General features: G+C 36.4%; 1 protein-coding gene across 1 annotated transcript in view; it reads right to left on the minus strand.

Moving 5' to 3' along the window:
* Nucleotides 1–12,282, minus strand: part of LOC149300240 (calsyntenin-2-like) — a 203,461-nt gene that overhangs the window by 56,058 nt on the left and 135,121 nt on the right. The window contains exons 6-8 of the mRNA XM_089485255.1: nucleotides 8,868–9,053; nucleotides 2,831–3,079; nucleotides 55–176 (exon numbers count right to left, since the gene is read on the minus strand). Coding sequence (XP_089341381.1) covers nucleotides 55–176; nucleotides 2,831–3,079; nucleotides 8,868–9,053 — 557 coding nt within the window. The remainder of the gene's footprint in view (nucleotides 1–54; nucleotides 177–2,830; nucleotides 3,080–8,867; nucleotides 9,054–12,282) is intronic.

Raw genomic sequence — 12,282 nt, forward strand, 5'->3', positions numbered from 1 at the left:
TACAAACATATTTTATTCTGATACATATATACTTGGACAAAGCAAAAATTGTACCTGATCCAACTTCCAGTGGAACTCTGCTGGTCGAAAGGTGTCAGCCTGATCAAAATCACGACGCAACAAGAATACAAGGCGACAGTTGTGTATGTACAATGCATAGTGATGGCGGTTCATCTCTGAAACAGAATAATAATACTGTCAGCCTTCATAAACGTGTATAGACAACCTATAGATAGCTAGTGTACGTAAAGCAACTACCCTATATTGTAGATTCATCTGTCAGATGCTGAAAATACTGGCGCTATAATGAATGCAAAAAAATCTAAAAACCATATTTCCCCATGTATAGGACGCTCCCATGTATAAGATGTATAATTTTGGGGCCCGACATTTAAAAAAAAAAGTATTATCATACAATTTATACTCATCATCCTCATCACACCTATCCATTAACTGCCCCTAAATTAAACCTAAAGACCCCATCGACCATAACTGCCCCTAAATTAACCCTAAAGACCCCATCAACCATAACTGCCCCTAAATTAACCCTAAAGACCCCATTAACCATAACTGCCCCTAAATTAACCCTAAACACCCCATTAACCATAACTGCCCCTAAATTAACCCTAAAGACCCCATCAACCATAATTGCCCCTAAATTAACCCTAAACATCCCATTAACCATAACTGCCCCTAAATTAATCCTAAACACCCCATTAACCATAACTGCCCCTAAATTAACCCCACCTCCCCTAACTTTCATCAGCCCAAATATTAATTTTATACTTAATATTAGATGAGTTGCTGAGCAGTGTGGACGCTATAAACCTCTCTGAAAACCCACTTGTTCAGGGAAGAGTACAACATTCCTTTACAGTGCCCCCAACCATCATCCTAATCAAAGCCATCGGAACAAACAGCTTCAACACATCATCGCAACCAGATCAACTCATCCCCATCCAAGCAGTCCTCTCCTATTGTCTCACTCCCCTCAACCACCGACTAGATTATAAGCTCGCAAGAGCAGGGCCCTCTTCTCCTTTGCACCAATTTGTTACTGTATGTGTTTAGAAATTGTTCTAACGAATGTAACAGCGCTGCGGAACCGACCGGCGCTTTATAAATAAATGTAATGTAAATAAGGAAAGGGATGTGGCCAATCATCAGTGAGTCAGAAATGGGCGGGGCCAATCAGTGTGACTGCAGGGAGGTTCTGGGAAGTAGTAACTGCAATCTACAACCGCTGTATAGGACGCACTCAGTTTTTAGACCCCACATTTTTCAGAAAAAAGGTGCATGTTATACATGGGAAAATACGGTATATATTTATTTTATGTGATAAAATGTCTGTAGTATACCTTTGTCAAAGTTATTTGAATGTAAATATTTAACTTGAAACACATTCCTTGGGATGGTTTTACAACATATTAAAACAAAAATCACATGCTGGGTTTTTCATTAAGTTAGGTTTTTCTATTTAAACATTAGTTTGATGGCAGAAAAAAATGTCTTTCTCTGTTTCTTATTTACATTAAAGTATTTGACTAATTTAAATTTTCCATTCTGTCCGCAAGCAAGTTTATTCTGTCACGTACCATAATCCTCATTGAACATGTAAGCTCTGTTTGTGTTGCCTAACATTGATTTTGAAGAACTATGACTTCATGTTAATGCACTGTGTGATCTTCAGTGTGTTAATATAACAAATATTTAAATAATGTGTGTTAGCAAGAATTAAATATCTATAAGGTATTGGGATCTTTTCCAATACAAAATTTTATCCATATTAGAAAAAAATAAAAAGGATCTGAAATGTGTAATTTTAAATCTACTATTACTTGCTATAATTACTCTGTTTTAAAGAAATAACACAGTAAACACAGAAAGCTATTTATTTTGTTCAAAAGCATGTTATGAATATTTATAAAAATCACAGAAATATACTAACAGCAAAATCTTCTTAAAACTAGATAAAGCATTTTAGTGGAGCCTTTTGATGTTTTAGTACAGACAACCCATCTTATTAAGTATGTCTTAACTCCCTTCTTTCCATTGTGTCCAATGGTGTGGAAACTAATAGTAGGTTTTGCTTCAGAATTCCTGTTGCTTGAACAACATCACAGACTAAATTTTTGTGTTTAGATTTGATATGATCCTCCTAATGCGCTACAGCAAGTAGCTAATGATTCATATAGAATCCACAGCTCAGTGAACATCTGGCAAGTCAGTTTAAGGGAATACATAGCACAGTAGAAGGAACTGTTTATGAATTGAGAGTGATTCATTAATGAGAAATATAATTTAGTGCTTTCTTTCCAGAGGGAAATAGACCAAATCTCATGCTGGTCTGGTTGGTAAATCTTAGGTCTTTCAGCAGGGGAGAGCTGGCATCTTTTGGTCATGTACAGGCAAGTGTCCCCTACCCCCTCACCAATACATTAAGAGAATCACATGGATACATACTAGATTAAATACCTTACCTGGCTCTACCTTCTGCTCACACACAGTGCAAGGTGCGGCACTACTACTGCAGCTCACGTACGATCATGTTATGTGACCCCAATGAGTGCCGGTCTGGTGTCAAGTGTCACACTTGGGCAAGGGCAGCTTTGTTTCAAGAAGCGAACTGGCTCAGAAGAAATCCCACTCCCTCCAGCCCAGCATGCCCTTGCCATCCAGGTGGTGCACACAACTTCAGACATGGTAAATACACATCACTGGACAAAATGAGAGCTTTCTTTTTAGAATCAGCTCATAATTACTAATCAGCACATTTCCTTTAAAAATCTAGACTCAAATATAAGGCTTATGAGACAAATCATTGTTTTACCTGTTTTATCAGAATTGCATAGGATGGTCTCCTTTTCCGCTCTGAGTCCAGGACTAGGACCATGCTTCATCCACAAAGTGATAGAAAATTGGTCAGTTAAATTCTTTGGTACAATTGAATCTGGGATCTTCACACCTTGTTTTCCATCAAACTTGAAGATCAGTCCACTGTTGTCCATCGGCAGACCAGCTGTCCAGTTGGTAGCAGGACTGGGTGATGGTAGCAGGTCAATGGCACCAGAAGAGGCACCTAAATATAGAATATTTTATTTAGTAAACAATGTTTAAAACAGTGAACCAATCATTTTTGCCCCTTTCTGGGTAAAACCGGCAATAATACATTAAGAAGGCTTTTTGTTTGCCTTCAGGGTCAGTACCATCAAGAACATCTGAGGTTGAATGTGATGGGCTTATGATATGATATGTCTGACATAATGAGACATGGATAGGGCTTCACCAAGTCATTGTAAACTATTGACAGATGAATTTAGATCCCGTGTTATGTAAACCCTCTAATAATTTATGACAGTAAAGAAGTGAAAAATCATATTACTTATACATATAGGAACTAAAACACCTTACCTGTTTATATATTGGCACCTTAATTTAATTGGCACTAAGTAAGTATAGCTTGTATTAGGACACGCATAAATCTCTCTTTCCCTGACTCTAGGCTAGGTCGACACAGAGACACAGGAAATGCCAGGTTATGACATCATAACCCAGTTTACTCAGGAGAGCTAGGACCCGGGGATCCCTTTGACCAGCAGCCAAGACAAAGCTACACCCTTTCTAGCCATGTAGTTTTCTATATGTTACAGAAACAAAGTGTACAATTACTAGTTAACTTTTTGGCAAACTGGCATACATTATCGTATTGCTTAATAACATTATTAGTGACTGGCCTGTTGCATAATGTTGAAGTGGCCCAGTGAACCAGTTAGTACATCTCTAATTACAAATAATAATTATATTTTTTTCTCTGAGGCCATTTCTACTAACGCTTTACAATTCAATTAGCAATATTGTGTTTTAATGGACATGTTTCTAATGAGGTCACGGTTTAACAAGCTCTTAATGCTTTACACACATTTGTCTCTGGGGTACATATAGTAAACTATGACTTAAGAAATATCATCACACTGTGTTACCTATGCATTATACAGACCCAGCCTAGCTCTTTTTTTCAAGCTAATCTTTGTCTTAGTTAATATGGCAAAATGGAATGATAGATCATTACATAGTTACATAGTACATAAGGTTGAAAAAAGACCTAAGTCCATCAAGTTCAACCCTTCTACCTAACCTTCCTACTCTTGATCCAAAAGAACCCTAATTAAGCTACTTCAAATTCTGCCATCAGGGGAAAAAAATCCTTCTTGACTCCAAAAGGCAATTGGATTTCTCCTTGGATCAAGAAGCTCTAAAATATGAATTATTTCTAAAAAATATCCAGACCCCTTAAAAAAGGCATCTAATGTATTTGATAACACCACTTCCCTAGGCAGTGAATTCCATAACTTTATTGTCCTCACTGTAAAGAATCCCTTCCTTTGTCGTCTATGAAACCTGCGCTCTTCCAGTCTCAGAGGGTGACCTCTTGTTCTTTGTATATTTCTGTTAATGAACAGGTCACTGAAGAGCTCTTTATATTGGCCCTGCATATATTTATGTAATGTTATCATATCCCCTCTGAGACACAATTTTTCCAGTGTATATAATTTTAACTTTTTTAGTCTCTCTTCATAACTAGTATCTCCCAATCCACTTATTAATTTTGTAGCCCTTCTTTGCATGATATCCTCCTCCCATGAATCAATACTTCTTTTTATGCATGCCAAAACCTTATTGGCCCTCGCAGCTGGTTGCTGGCATTGCGCACTGTTGTCAACTCTATTGTCTACCATTATTCCTAAATCCTTCTCATTAGTAGTTTTCCCCAAGGATATTCCATTTATAGTATAGGTTGCATTTTCATTATTTTTACCATAATGCATAACTTTGCATTTATCTATGCTGAACCTCATCTGCCACTTGCACGCCCAGTCCCCAACTTTGTCTAAATCCTCCTGCAAAGAAGAAGCATCCAGATTAGTCGGAATTACCCGGCCTAATTCTGTGTCATCAGCAAAAACTGTGACATGGCTCTCAATGCAGCTTGGGAGATCATTTATAAACAAATTAAAAAGAAGAGGACCGAGGACAGACCCCTGAGGCACTCCACTTAATACCTGTGTGCAGTCTGAGAAACATCCATCAACAACAACCCTCTGCATTCTATCTTTTAGCCAATTTCTGATCCACATACAGACATTTGCCCCTAAGCCTATTTCTGTTAATTTATAGAGTAACCTTTTATGTGGAACCGTATCAAACGCCTTAGCAAAGTCCAGATAAATCACATCTACAGCCAACCCCAGGTCTATATTTTTACTAACTTCTTCATAGAATGCTAATAGGTAGATATGTCTAATATTGTTAACAGTTAACTTTAATTCTGCTATAAATACACCAATATTTCTGTATCTAGTTGCAAAATATATGCACAGAAAAAAAAAACCAGCAACGATTTACTGTAGCCCAAAGTTTAATTTAATATTTTGCTAAATTTTTTGTATTATTTTTGCAGCTCTCAAGTTTTTTTTTTACTCCAGTAGAAGTTAATGTTGTAATTATTGGTGACAGCTGTCATGCTCATTTAACTCAGCCTGACAGTATATTCTGGTATGTGTGCACTTCTTATACATTTTAAAGTTACAGGAATAGCATCCAGACATCATATTCCTATGTTAATCTTTTGGCAGAAGTAAGAAAGGCTTTGTAGCTAAAGAAATGACTCGGGCCCAGGCAAATTGTGTTAAGGGGCCCTTTCAATATATAAGTCATTGAACATGTTATTTAGTAACTAATATTCATCACACTTACCGAGCTAGTAAGTACAAGAGATATGATAACAAATAGATTGCTAATTGGGGCTAATAAATAATAATAGAGAGCTTTGATGGCAGATGTACCAGTATGAAAGGTGCTTATGGGTGCCTCAAAAAGCCCTTCGGGTCTCCTAACATCTACCAGCCTGTAACTAGTATAGAGCACTATTTAATTAGGGGCAACCGTTGTATGGAAGTTGAGATGGTTACGGACAGCTTGGTCTTTCATGGTACCACAAGGAATAAAAATGAAGACAACGTTCACTTAAATAATAACCTTTACATATCCAAGAGCCTATTAGTCCTAATAAGTTAATAAAAAGTAATTAAAAAACTGTATAAATCAATATGGCTCCTATATGGCTAATGTATAATTCTAATTTGCGGGCAAGTGTGTACGGAAAATAAACAGAAAAGAATACAGTAGCTCTTGACAACTATGAAGCCCTGAGAATGCCTGACTTATCTAGCTTGTAGTCCCTGATTGACCTAATTTATTGAATAGTGGGGGCACTTTGTATGTAAATGCCGGTCCCGTATGAGTGATGGAGCGACATCAGCTCCCTGTTGTTGTCGTATTACCTCCTTTCGCATGCATGGTGAAATGAGTCAGTAACTTGACTTAATTAACAAGTCTTTAACATTGTATTAAAAATCACCTTCAGCACTTCAGTCTGGAGATTCAGAATCACAAATTTACTGGGAGTATCTCCCGCAGAGTAAAATCTCTACCACCTGCTGACCGAAGTTGTACTATGGGAATATGTAAAATGGGTAATTGAGATAACTATTTAATGGCTCTTGCTATTTAAGGTGAAAAGCTTGCTTTCCATGTGGTGAGGAAATAGAGTGAACAGATTTATATTTGACATATAGATGCTCATTAAAACGTACAACTTACAGAAAAAAATGAATGATGAATTATGCTTAAAATGAAGGCTTAGATATATTTAAATAAAGTCTTACATGCCACACATCTGTCTTTGATACACAGCTTAGTAACGGGAAAATATATTTAAAAAACACCTTTAATAACAATGGGGATGGGGAGTAGTGGCAAAAGGGCAGTGTGTGCTGCAATGGCTCTGTTATGTGTAGAACAACAAAAGGATATTGATATCAGTTACACTCTGCCTTGATCCTTTATGCTGTCTGTACATGGGTCTAGTCTGTTTTGGTTTGATAGTTGTAGAAAAGTTGCAACCGCCGCTCTACTGACTTCAATTTACATTCCTAACAACCCCCAACTACCACTGTAGTAAATAAATACCATTTAAATTGATTATTAGGTACACTAGGGATTGGCTAATCTGGCTCCACTGTGTATCTGTGAGGCAGGTGACCTTGATCTTACAAAGCAGCAGTTCCCAGACATATTATCTGAATTTCGACCTTGGACTGTGATTATTCTTTGGTTTATCCTTCAACACCGTGAAATTGTTCCAACTGTGTATGACCTAGGCTTGCCTGACCTCGTTTTCCTGTTCCCCATTCTTTTTCTGTAAATGACGTCTAGAAAGAAGCAGTGTTCTGATCTTGAACCTGTCCCTGCACCGAGGCTCCTACCAGACCACAAACCTGCAGTCGTGACATTGTGTTTTCATTTTCATGTTCCCATTGGCTGCCTCACAAGGAGTACTGATTTCAATTACATGTGTGCTAGTTGTACGCTTTCGGTAAAGAGGAGGAGAAAAATCAGATAGAAGTCTTAATTTCTACCCACAATAACACTAAGGATGTATGCAGTACTATGAGCTTCAATATGCATTTTACATGAAAATAGGGTAGGAGTTGGAATTCAACCAGGTGTAATGCTAAACTTTGGATAGGTCTGTTATTTAGTAAGATTTTTAGAGCATTGGTTTTCCTTTATGACTGTAGTTTCATGATTTATTTATTGATTTAGCTGTATGAGGGGATACAAAAGATGAGGAAAAAAAAAGGGAGGTTGGTCACCTTCAATGTAAAATAAAACCCATCTTCGAACAGACAGAAAGTGTACTAGTAAACTATTAAACACCCCTATAGATCACAAACTTGTCACTTTGAGCTTCAATTATGTTCTTGTTGGAAAGGGTTCAGGTATTTATTACATTAGGGCAACTTTTACAGGAAACATGTCTGCTCCAATCTAGTTTTCTTACATTCTTGAGCAAATAAAACCATAATTGAAAAAGAATGTAATTTAAATGGAAATCCTGTCTGTTCTGATATAGACAAACAGAGAACCTGTCCACTCATATCAAAGAATACTAATATACATTTACCTGCAAAATATAATGTTCTCTCTAAACCTGAGAAATGAAAAAGAAACTATAATCCAGAAATAGATAATAGGGTTCGCTAAATTTTTTTTCACAGAAATGTAGTCGGAACTTCTGAACAAGTTTCAGCTTGAGAAAAAACTTGATTGACAAAAGTCAGTTCAATTTGCTATGATCAGCTTGAGCTATAAGTAAATTATTCACTAACAGCAAAGTTCAACAGAGCTTCAAAACTGAGATGAAAGTGAACTGCAACTTGTTTTGTTTTCCACTTAAAAAGTACCTTCCTCCAAATAAAATACATACATGCTAAAATCTAGCTAGCTACTTTTTGGAAGTTTCATTTTCTTTAAAGAAAACAAATATTTTTTAACAACTTTCTTGCATCGTATTACTGGGTATAGGGTTAGATTAAGGGGAATGAAGAACAAGATGGCGGATTTTGACAGAAATGTGTTGGTTACGTTGCTCATATATTTCAGATGCTTGAGATTACAACAAAGCAAAATAATGTCAGAAAGAATGCAAAATATAATGGTTTTTTTTTATTTAAAATGATATTGCTTATTACATGTTAACAGTCCCTGAATGCTAAATACAAGAGGAAAAAATTAAATATAGCAAGGGTATATTGATTAACATTTAATAATGAAATATATAGTTATGTAATTAAAACCAATAGATGAATATGTCGGTGGATGCGGAACATAACTCATGCAATTCAGCTTGTTCTGCTAGTTGTGCTAGTCTTTTCAATTGGATCCTAGAAATATTTGACTCAACAAGCTCAGTCGGCCTTATTCTGTAAATATGTGATTTCATGGTACATTTGATGTCCACTTACCACATAATGCCTGCAGAGATGTGTCAGTGAAGGTTTCTCGTTGACAGCCTTTGCCATTTCGGTTGATCTGTAATTCAATGCTGGTTCGGACTGAAGACACAGGTCCATCACAGGTCTCCAGGTGAACACCAGGGAATAATGCCATGCTTCCAGATCCTGGGTTATACTCAATGCGCTTCTCCCAATCTACAAGGAAAGACACTTAATTAATACACGTAGGATTTTATAGTATGCATGCTATAAACAAAAAGTATTCACAAAACGTTCTAGAACTAGAAAGTCACCTTGCACTTCAGTGATTATATTGTTATACGATGCATTTTTTGCATATGCAAATATGTTGGGTTTCAGTTGTAAATACACTAAATCTAAAAATCAGAAATATTTTCAGAAAATACTTCTTATCCAGTGATTAATAAGGGCAATAGTTCCCAAATTCACAACAAATATGACCAACAGCAATATTTTGACAGACAGCAAACTCAAAAATGCTAATATTTGTATAAAAAGTGTTTTGTTTTTAAATTCCACATATTCCCTTTGCTATCTCCATCACCCCATGTCGTTTTATGTACAAAGATAATGCAAAAGAATGATTTTCCAAGAGTCAGGAAAATCTCTAGGAGCTCTCCCTGCAAATAACTGTGCATACAACCACTCCTCACTAACAGGGCCCATGAAGGCCAAAACCAAGGCATCTTTAGCATCTTTTACAAAAGTGGTAGCTGCCCTGGTCCCAGGCTTTCCTTAGGTTCTGGAGGTGGAGGGAGGTCTATGTAGTCACAGACTTCCCACCAATGCTTTCTTCTTGAAGGTCTGCCCACCACCTGCTGGAGCAGGGTGTCTGGAAATGATGCCATATCCCGCAGTACAGCACGAAGCACTGACTTCTAAGGACAAACTTTCTATGGGATAAGTCTGCACAGACCTCCATCCCCATCTCACTGCACCATCATAGAAAAAGAGGGCACTAATGCTGAATTGGGGTTTGGGGGGTTGAGGAGAATGTTCAGAAAGCTTGCCCCAGGCCCACTTATGTCTAAAGATTGTCCTGGCCAAAATCCTGAAGCAATTTCCATTTTGACTCTAGATTACCCTTTTGGACATAATTAGTCCAATATGCATATTAGGAGCTTTCCTCTTTAAATGAACAAATAATTACAATCTGAGACTCTCCTAAGCAATGACTCACTGTACAGGAAAAACAATTTCCCTTTTCTACTGCTAAACTTACATATTTAAGTCAATTTAATAAACCTCGTCTAAAACAAAAGTCATCTGACAGTGTTTGTAGCATTTATAATTGTGTGAGTCAGACAGTACAATACGTAACAGTGTGATTTAGCCCAGCGAACAGGCCATACAGTATTTTGTATTATAGTTATATATAATTTAAGATTTATTTTTAATTTATATAAAGTCATTTTTTATGTTCTAAATTTATGAACATCTCTGTCTCTGAGACAAATCATCTCAATAACCAATTTGAAAGCGAATTCTGGCTATTTACATTGCATGTGCTAATTGCTTTAAGTTCACTTCTTGCTGACTACGCGTAGGAAGTAAAATTAGTTTTCATTTTCCTCAGGGAATCCCCAGCTAATCTTATTAGATTTCATTTATTCACCCATCAGCTATGGTGCGTATATATATTTCATGTTTTTCTGAAGGTTGACTAGGTTCTCTAAGGGTTGTTTTACTTTTTTAATTTGTAATCAAAACAAATTTGCAGATGTAATGGAAGTGTGTAAAGTCAAAATGCCAAGTCATTTTTTTAATATACCTTTTAATTTAAAAAGGGCATATTTAATGTATTTAACATTAGTGTTAATTTTTTTCACATATACACAATATTGTGTCTCATTAATGATTACTTTCGGTACAAAGTACGTAATGTCAAACTACGTTTCTGATCATCAAACAAAGTCTATTTTCTAGATATCTATTTGTTGTAATTTGATGTTCTCTCTCAAACATATACAGTATTTTTATTCACACGTGATTTTGAAAAAAAAATATATATATTGGAATACTCTGTTTAATATACATATATATATATATATATATATATATACATATACACACACACATATATATACTGTATATAAAAACACAAGAATATGAGAATTACTAAAGCGCCATTTTACTGGCATTTTAGAAAAGCACAGATGATTGAGTATATCTAAATTTAGTTTGCACACGACAAAGGATTGACACTAAAATAAATTACATGCTCTCCAGAGCAAGTGCATTTGTACCTGAAATAGTCAGTCAGTCTGTATATAATGCCTGGACTGTCTACCATAACATATATTGCTAGGTACAGAGGCAATGTCAAGGTTCTGTATTGATATCACCTACAACAGACTTGTATTGTGACATTATTCTATAACTTAATATGACCTAAGAATCATGTGCAGTCATGTATGGAGAAAACTCAATTATATTATCGCATGGAGTAAATTGATTTATGTCAGTGTTCTTGTGATACAAATACAGCGATCCATGTTTTTTCTGTCATAATTCAATGTTATACATACAGCAGTTTCCTCCGAGGATCGCCACCCTCATTGTCACCGAAAATGCTAATTACAGGTTTAGTATTTTTCTAACTCACAATTAAACCAAACAGGTCTATTCACCAAACGGCAAATGCATGTGTAACAGTTTTTGTACTTAAATGGACCCACAATAACTGTATCTAGCACTGGCGGTAGGCAGGGGCGTAACTAGACGCCTCAGGGCCCGGGTGCGAGAATCTGTTAAGGGCCCCCCCACCCCCCCACCCCCTCACCCCCCCAAAAAAACATGATTTTTACCCAACAATTATTTTTCAACTAATTCAACAAATTCAATTTACATATTGAATCATATCTGTAAAAAAATCAAAGAAAAAGGGGCGCATGTACAAAGGGCATAATCCAGGGGTGTCCAAGTTTTTTCTGCAGTGGGCCACTTCATCAGAATTGTATACGTGCGCGGGCCGCACTCATTTTTCACTGTGACAAAAAATATGGCCTTTAATAAAATATGCAGATAAAAATAAAGTAAAATGACACAAAACCTTTACTCTTCCTCTCACTGATTTCTGGGCCTTGAAAGTTTTGCGACTACAAATTCAGGATTCCCTAGATTTATTCTAGGGATGAACTAAAATGAAAATTCTGGACCAAAACATTCAGGGTTCACTTAGCCAAAACTGAAAATGACCCCCACCTTTAAAAATAATAATAAAAACTCACATGTTTAATAAAAGTAGGTAACACACAATTGGACAAAATTAGCAATATGACTTGGCATGATAGGAGTGTGATTGCTAACAGCAATCACACTCCTATCATACCCAGGCAACCAGTAAATGCTGGTACCTAGGCATTATGGGACTGTGCTCGCTGTGATTGCTGTTAGCAATCAC

This window comes from Sceloporus occidentalis, unplaced genomic scaffold (genome assembly GCF_023333645.1).
Source record: "Sceloporus occidentalis isolate IW3139 unplaced genomic scaffold, rSceOcc1.0.p SCAF_25, whole genome shotgun sequence".
Classification (NCBI taxonomy): domain Eukaryota; kingdom Metazoa; phylum Chordata; class Lepidosauria; order Squamata; family Phrynosomatidae; genus Sceloporus; species Sceloporus occidentalis.